Source organism: Lingula anatina, chromosome 2, assembly GCF_051362555.1.
Source record: "Lingula anatina isolate TDL-2025a chromosome 2, LinAna3.0, whole genome shotgun sequence".
Taxonomy (NCBI): domain Eukaryota; kingdom Metazoa; phylum Brachiopoda; class Lingulata; order Lingulida; family Lingulidae; genus Lingula; species Lingula anatina.
Window position 1 is genome coordinate 4,136,952 of NC_141768.1, and position 8,796 is coordinate 4,145,747.

General features: G+C 40.4%; 1 protein-coding gene across 1 annotated transcript; it reads right to left on the reverse strand.

The window, feature by feature from the left end:
• Positions 1 to 721: 721 nt before the first annotated feature.
• On the reverse strand, positions 722 to 8,411 carry LOC106180848 (bone morphogenetic protein 3). Its single transcript, XM_013565004.2, has 3 exons — positions 7,483 to 8,411; positions 4,504 to 5,465; positions 722 to 2,754 (listed from the first exon to the last, which is right to left on the reverse strand). Exons 1-3 carry the CDS (start codon positions 7,790 to 7,792, stop codon positions 2,563 to 2,565), a joined length of 1,464 nt encoding a protein of 487 aa, XP_013420458.2. The 5' UTR covers positions 7,793 to 8,411; the 3' UTR covers positions 722 to 2,562.
• Between the last annotated feature and the right edge of the window lie 385 nt (positions 8,412 to 8,796).

An 8,796-nucleotide genomic window follows, 5' to 3' on the forward strand; every position in this document is an offset into this window, starting at 1 on the left:
CCAGCCAATTCAACTTCCTACTTCTGACACAATCAACGTCTGTAGCCCTCTATTGTTCATGCTTTTTATGTGATGCTTGCAACCACAAATTTTAAGTTCGCGCCATTATATGGTGGTGATATCGCAGTTTGAGTTATTAATTTGGCAAACTCTTAATCCGAGGCTAAAGATCGCAAACGGCAATGTTCTGAACATGCTTATGTCCTGAAGTGTCATTTGGCAGAAAACAAATCCTACTAACAAAACAATATTTGCAAAAAATCAAAAGGGGCAACTTCACTTGGATTGCGATGTGTCCCACGGACGATAGTGGATGTCCACTGAAATCTTGTCAAAATTGGTGGAAATTATCGCAGCCACTGCTTCAACATTTAAAAAAGAATCAAATTGCGCTAGATGCGATGAAAGTGTCTGTTGCAATAAGGAAGAAAAGAATTGTGTTTGGTGAGAAGCACTGCCAGATAAACACAATCACCTCCGTACCGGCGGAGTTTCTTGCACTCAAGCTGGTTCTGACGACGCATTTCTAAAAAATATTCTTCATTTATTCACTAATGCAAAAGTAAATGATGAGATTTGTATTTGCAAAAAAAAAGTAAACAAAAAATGGCTTGCTTTAAAAAGAGGTCTTGTTCGAAATTGTTTTCAAATCTAAGTATCATTTTTAAAACATTTTGTTGAATACGAAGGCAATCAAAAACAAAGCATTTCATAAACAGCATTTAAGTCATATCCAACAGGTGGGTTTATTATCAAATATAGTATCAACAATAATTCCAGTCTTACATAAAATTAATTTTTGAATAATATACAATAAGAAGTCATCTTCAAATCAAGTCGAAATCTAACCAATGACATGAACAGAGCATAGACCGGTGTAATTGTAAGATAAGAGCAAATCTTTTATTCATAAAACAAACAAACAAATAACAACAACACAGAAAATATGTCCTAGAGGGTGCAGTGCTAAATGTATAGCTCCTTTTTATGGGAGTTAAGAAGTATTCAGGAAGAACGGTGGCAGTGAAAACCAGCATCGCCCTAGTTTTTCCTTTGAATAGTTTCTAGCCGTGTTAAATAAAGAAATTAGTGTAAACATCCGCGCATACACGCGTATCAGGGCGTCAGATTATTTTATGAGGTTCTGTAAGAGTGTATTTCGTCAGAAAATACAAATAAAACTTCCAAGGAAACTATACACCGAACACTTAACAGCGAAACTTCATTAAAGGTACAATACACGGACACATTATCCGTGGCTGGAAACAAATATTTTCCCCCACTTTGTTTTGGTTCTGGTTATTTTCAAATATTTCAATTGGTTGTAATGTGAACTTTGGTGAATTCGTTAGCAACGAAGAATACCTTTTTAATAAAGGCGCTATTTATAGTCTTTACAATATTAAAATATTTTACAACATAAGAGTAAAATGCATTTTTTTGCGGGAGGTAGGCGATCATGTACCGTAAAATAGAAAAAAAGTGATATTTATGTGCAGACATACACACAAAAACAAGCTTAGTGGTGGTGCTATTTCACATTCCAGCCCTTCTGATTTAAACACACTTATGTACTGAATGTCATTTTTCTGCTGTTCATAAACATCTTAATAATATCTTGTGTCATAACAGTTAGTTACTCGGTCTCATATAAGGCTCTAATAAATAAGTATTCAAGTGAACATCTATATACAAGACAGTTTGACATGGTATCGTGCAGACAACGTCGGGTTATACCGTAAATTTAGCATCCGAGATACGGAATCAGCCGAGTTATTCCGAAAGGCACGACATGACACAATGCCACATCAACTATGCCAGATTTCGCATGGTTTTTGAGACTATGCCAGATAGTCAGGTTGAGGTAGTTTATCCTTAATAATAATAATAATAAAGATTATGATGATAATGAGCAAGTTACTCTTAGAGAAATAATCCATGTAACCTGACTTTTCCCCTGCAAGAAATGTTCGAGTGAAGGTAATGCGACCAGGGTTCCAGAATAGAATTATCTACAGATGTGAGACATAAAACACTGTCCTATTCTTTTCCTCGGCATTTTGTAAAACCTTTCACCGGAAATGGATATTAGTTAACTTACATTCCTATCTTAGTAAAGTTAAATTTTCAGGACCAAAAAGGGGCATAAACAGATCAAATACAGACGAACCGACGTGCAAGCTGCACGTATTCAGTTCCCCCTTTTTTCAATGTATTGATAAACACACAATTTACGTTACTTTTTCGACAGGCAGTGATTTTTCTGTGTGGGACGCGGAGCAGATCTTACCAAGTTTACGGCCACATTTGCCGTCCATTACTGATGTCTTGGACTGATAGGCACTTATAAGCACTTAAAACAAAAGACAAGGTGTCTAGACCGCACTTTCCTGACCACACAGTTCCTGAAAGTTTCAACCTTCCAGGGCACATTGCTCGGCCTTTCAAACTGCATATTGGCTGCCGATTTAAATATCCATCGAGAGGTAGACCTGCGCTCGAAATAATACCCGTCTTCGTTGCATATGATTACTTAAATGCTGACTTTGGCCGTGGTTTCTGCTATCTGCACGCACACGACTCCACTGACATTCCTGGGTAATTTTTTAGCACTACGTTTCGCTGCTCGTCGTAGTAAAGGAGCGTCACTGAGGACAGAGAGTTGGGCACGCAGCAAGGCGCCGGAACCTGGTTCTGGAGGCCTACAGCATGCACGATACTCTGAATAGCGGCATGGTTCGTTGGTCTTGACCCCTGGAATTACAAGTAAAAATAATTGTAAATGAACGATTTCGATGATTTTGTATGATAAAGACGACTATTCTATAAAAAAATTTATATAATTTTGAAAAAGATAAGAACGTAAAAATTCGATTTATTGTGTTAGCGCTCGAACGGATATAGCATAAAGAGTTATTCGTAGCTTAAATAATATCAGGGTTGGTTGCCGCTTGTTCTTGAAATGGATTTATCTTTTCTTCAATGGAAAATTGGCTTTAACACTGTCGTCTTCGAACTGAAAACTGTTAAAGAAAGAGGCTAGAACTACATGAACCACAAATCAAGTTTATCGCGTTGGGTGAACATATCCCGGAAGTTGGATATAATGTTAATCAATGCACGCCAAGAACTTTGTCCCCAGAATTGCACTAGTTTAACTTCATTTTATACAATGAATACACTATGAAAATGTATCCACCACGCCTTTAGTCAGGAAAGCATTCATCAGGTGGCGTGTGGGAGCAAACCTATCACAAATGCCTTGTAAGCGCCAGGTGTTCAACGAGATTTAAGAATTAGAAATGTGGGAAACGCATACTGTACTTTGTTAAGGCAATGAAAATACTCCGCACATGGCCATAAACGAGAAATGCATTTCTATTCGAGGTATTTTCTTCCCGTAACACTTTCAAGAAATAATAAGGATTTTTTCTTTAGGAAAAGTAAACAATGCTTTTTCTGTCCATTCTGTTTTACTCACGAAAAAAATATTTTCCTGTTGGCAAGCATATCTAACAGCTTCCTCTAATAATATAAACATTTACAGAATTTAAAGAGAATCCTGTTATTTTTCACCATAATTCCTTTTCGAGCTTTTAAGGGGGATAATAAGGGGTATAAAACAGGGTTCTGTACATCGAGCCTGGTTTCGGCGAGATATCCATCCACCTGTTGCCAAGTATGCCATTTCAAAGGCTATTTTAAAAGGAGATGAATGTGGAAGATCTACAGTACATTACTTATCCATCTTTTTGGAGGAAGCAATTTGTCACGACTGCGATAACTCAAATTCATATTACCATATCTTACATATGGTTAACGGCAATACGATCTAACAGGAAAGTCATTGTCTTTCCTCGATGCAAAAATTTTTAAGGTCAGCGAAAAAAAATGAGTTAAAATTAATGGCATGAGTCGCTGAACATTCCAGGGGAGATCTAATACAAAGCATGTTCACCCGTATTAGTGTGCAGACATTTGGAAACCGACTAAAAGTGACACTCACATTTAGCAACAGGCCAACAATGAAAAACACGACAGATTGAAAGGGCTTGGTTTCATTTGTGATGGCTATCTAAGTGTTGTTTATTTGTGACGGTTGGCTGAATGGCCACGTCGGGTTCAGTACTGATACCACATTGTGGGCTGTCAACTTTCAACTTCGGGTGACACAAAACTGACGACAGGGGGTGCATTTTGCAGTTTGTGATTTCCAATGACATCCATTAAGATTGATTACCGCTATCAAATCCGCATCATTATGAAAAGAATGTGCGCATCCCGCCCCGTTGAAATTCTAGTCTCCCCATTCAATGAGGGCCATTTAGTTCAAAACGCGGGCCTCTTTACCAGCTTGTCTTTTCCATTAGTTGAGATTTCATGCTTATTGCCACACTAAATGAAAAGATGTTTTATTATGGCAGTACGGAAAAATACGTCTTCGGCACTGTCGCCGTTACGTTTAGTGAGAGAGAAAGAAAAAATTGCACAAATTATGCCTACCGTTCCTAATGGAAATACGCATTCCCCTGAGCAATAATGGGCGCCAAATGATTTTGGAGCAATAATCCACTGATCCCAGCCAATATCTGCAAAGTCTACAATTAACTTTCTACGTCCACAAGATCGACTTTGTTCCAAGTTGTCTTTAACGTCACTTTCGCTTGCTTTGTTCTCGTCCTGAGATATGCCGTCGTCTTTAGCATTCCACTTTCGCGGCAACAGACGTTGCTTTCTCTGTCTCTGTTTCTTCCGGTGCTTTTTTTGATTGCGTCTTTTGTTTTTGTACCATTCTGGTGATGGTAATAACTGAAGATGAGAGAGTTTTTGAAGTGTTTTAGTCCTTCCCTGGATCATGTTTGGATGCGATTCAGGAATACTGTTAATCCTGGGACTAGGGGTGCTTGGCTCCAGGTCAAGATGCTCAGGAATTTCATTGTCAAATATTGAACGCCGATTGCGTTCTGAGTCAAGTTTGTGATTTGTCACCTCCTCCTGGATGGCCTCGTTTTTATTTTTGTCTAAATATTTTAAGTCGTCTGGATGCAATCTAGTAGTGATGTGATCTAATGAAATATTCTGATTCTCGTTCGAAAATACCACCAAAAATGGTGCGTCGTGTTTATGGACGAACTTGTGCAATTTTATCGTCCTTTTTCGCCCATCGTACCTTGTGGTGGTGAACGTCACAGCCAGAAGATGAGGCTGCGGCCTTCGTGTTGCTAGGCAACTCCTGGTTGCCTCGGTTACATCATGGACCTGCCATCGCGCCCGACTCCGAGGAGGGATATCAATCTTTGCCATTTCGCTCATGTACTGTGGCGCCACCTCGTACACAACCATCTGAAGATCTGCCAAGTCCCTCAGTTTTTTCTTAAACATGTGAATATGGGCGCCGAAGACTCTCTCCGACGGTTTGACGGAACTGAGATTAAACATCAGCATTTTTTCTCCGTTCACCGTGCCTGTAGAAAAAAGAATAATAATAACTTTATAATTGCGAGGAATGATAAGCATTTGTTGATAGGCATGCCGTAAGTTACTGGTGGGGATTAACAATATTGACAGTTTCCTGGCTACTCATACATTATACTAATCCAAGCACTGAGTGGCATCATAATTCGTTTACAAGTGGAGTTCTAATTAAGCAAGTTAAGCACAATCTGCTTGTCGCCTACTTGACTGCGTCCGTTAAAGACGGGAGGGAGGGGAAGGAGGCTGAACACTACCGTGATGATTTTAATTAATATCATTTACACCAATAGCAAAGGCCTTGTTACTGTGTTATCAACCTGTCGCATGCTTCGAAGCTTGGTTTCACCACATAGTATAATTAATTTTCCGTATTACATTCGGCATAATTCAGGTCATTTAGGGGTCGTGAGGAATGTAAATGACACTTAAAGAGAAGCATGTAGACGGCGTTTTCTCGGCTGCCCACATATCAAAAGACGAGGGTAAGAGATTAAAAGGTAACGCCCCATCTCAAACACGCGTGCCACAACTTCATTTGTTGATCTTTGTTATTTGACGTCTCCTTATAATGAATGGCAGTATTTCACCCAGAGGTGACAATACCATTCAGGTGTCAAAAGGGCCTCTTTGTTCCGGTAGCATTTATTTGGATGTCCCTATTTTAATCTGTTGTAAACTGCTTTCTTAATCAGGAACTTTGTAAAAACGGTACTTTGTAGAAACGGCACTTTAAGGTCCAATACTGTTATAAGTAGAATGTGGATATAAATATTAAACAAGTTTAAGTCTTGCCAGATCAACGTAATACAGTCCTTCGACTCTTTACAATGACATGCATAAATTTGGAACATATGGTCTTCAAGTGGATGTTGTTTAGTGGGAAGTCAAACGATAAGAGTAGTAAAAAGTGGGCAGCGGAGAGCAACAGAGGCTAAGTGCCCGCCATGTTGTGGTTCTTATGCCTATTAAGTGGCCATCAATCCCCGTTTCTGTTTTATGTTTTGAGATCTGTTTACGCGGAAGAGTAAACACTAGAATTTCTCTCCATGCTGCAAACCACTTCCAAGAGAATACTCTGTGCTCAATCACCTACGTATGTTTATATATATATATATATCGATCCCTGAACAGCGAATCAAAGCGACCCGTAAAATCGAAGATCGGCATGCCGCGACGGCCGTGCGCCCTTTCCCAAAAGCGTTTTGGATAAATGCGATAGCATTCTTAGGATGGTGGGGAGACTTAGGTAAATTAACCACTCCCATTTATTCCGCTGTTCCCTCCCTCCCTCCATGAGGAATCAACGTTCATAACTTTTTCAGTCTAGTTGGGGATTGCTCATATTCTTTTTCACCGATGGCACCAGGCTGGCATTGAAATTCAAGAAATCAATTCTATTATTACGCTAAATGGACATGGCAGTAAAACCTTAATTTGATAGTTTTGGGATTAGACTTGAAATTACGGTGATTATTTCAGTTATCAACGTCATTATCATGTGATTAGGAAGTCTAACTGCTTCTAAGTATGGGAACGCGAAAAATTATCCCAACATTATATTTGGCAACTGGTATCTTCAAAGTTTTGTCTTGTACTGCCTCCGGCAGTCCTTCCTACCCTTCGTGATTCGGTTTTGGTAATACCTTAACTTCAGACTTTGAAGAAAAAAAAACTGGACCGAGAAGTTTGTCGTTCAAGGAATGTCCGCTATCAGAAGGGTAGATCGTTGCTTTATCAGGCTGAGTTTTATCAGGCGCACCAGGTGGTTGAGGAAATGATGTATGCCTCTTGAAGAAATAGCGCGAACGCCAAAGGTTACAGTAACATATAAGATTATTGTATAACACCTTTAAAATATGGCATTCTGTGGAATCATTCCTGGCAGTCAAGCCGCATAACATGCACATACATACAAGGTAGTATAACAGAGAAAAGGTTAAACAACAACGCAGCTAAACAACAAGAAGAGAGAAAAAAAACGCTATCGGCCTTGGTTCACGTACTCACCAATTTCTGGATGAAGACACCTTACAGTGTTCCCTCTCTGCTTTCCCCTCCGAACTCGTCCATATTTAAACTGCTCATATAGATCTAACATAAACTTGGGTGGTTCGTCTTTTCCCTTAGGCTCCGGTAATAACTGCTTGTCCTTTGTAAAGTCTTTAAAATCCAACAAATGTTGAACAGCTTTATGCAGTAGAATGTTTCTTCTGTCCATCCACTGGTGATCCGCGTAAATCCGGTGAACAGAAAAGAAAACCGCGAATAGAATCACAACACTCTGTAGAGGTTGAACTGTCAAAAAAGGCATGTGCATCTTCGGTCTCTGTGTTAAATAAACTGATGTGGTTACATCCAATGTAAAACTGACACCAAGCGTGCACACCACGGTTTTCCTGGCCAACGAAAAGTTGAGAGCAATCTTCCGCGTGTGCGTCGCATTTCAGTTCGTCGGTCGGTCAGTCAGTCAGTCGCTGTCACTGCCGTTGTTGGGAGCGTATGGTAAGTTCCCCGTGGCTTGTCGCCAGTGATTTACAACCACCCCCGTGTCATTGACTTCATTGCTTTCGGTCACGATAACTGCGACAGCAACGCGAGTGAGCGAGTTACGTTGAAAGCGTCCCTGACGGCGTTCTCGGATAAAACGTGCGCGTACTACTATAATACCCCCTTCTTCAATAAAACTCACTGGCTGTGTATGCCTGTATTCCCAGAGAGAGGGGGATTCTGATTCTTTGCGCGTGTGCGTTCCTTGAGATGACTTGGTTATGAATGGGGTTTGCTTACGTTTCAAGGACCACTTATAAGAGCTAGCCAATCATATGGGCTGTCTCCAGTGGGGCCTGCTATGCTTCAGATCCCACTTTGTAGCGGCTGAGCAAACTGGCTCCGAGAGTCTGCCGCGATGAAGATATTACGTGTAATCAATCCCAGCCAACGGAGCCGTCCCCATTGTCTATGAAATAAACGCCCCGGAGCGACACAAGGAGTATGCCGCCATCCACACCCCCGTTTAATACGACGGCTTCTGATGAGGAAGACTAATTATAAAACACGCGCTTTATAGGAAACAATTAAATGCAACATGAAAAACATAAAAACAGGGCAAGTATGGAAATTAAAACGCGTAACGATAAATGCAAATTCCGTTAGCAAGATATGAGACTGATAAGGCGGTGTTTCCGCAAGGCCAGGTCGTTTCATTACAGCACAAGCGCTACGGTGCACTGACATGTCAACTACACCCAAGGGTGTGACAAGCTTCTACTCACCTGAAACGAAATTGTCACACCTTTCGTCGCGGTGACCGGTGTCCACATC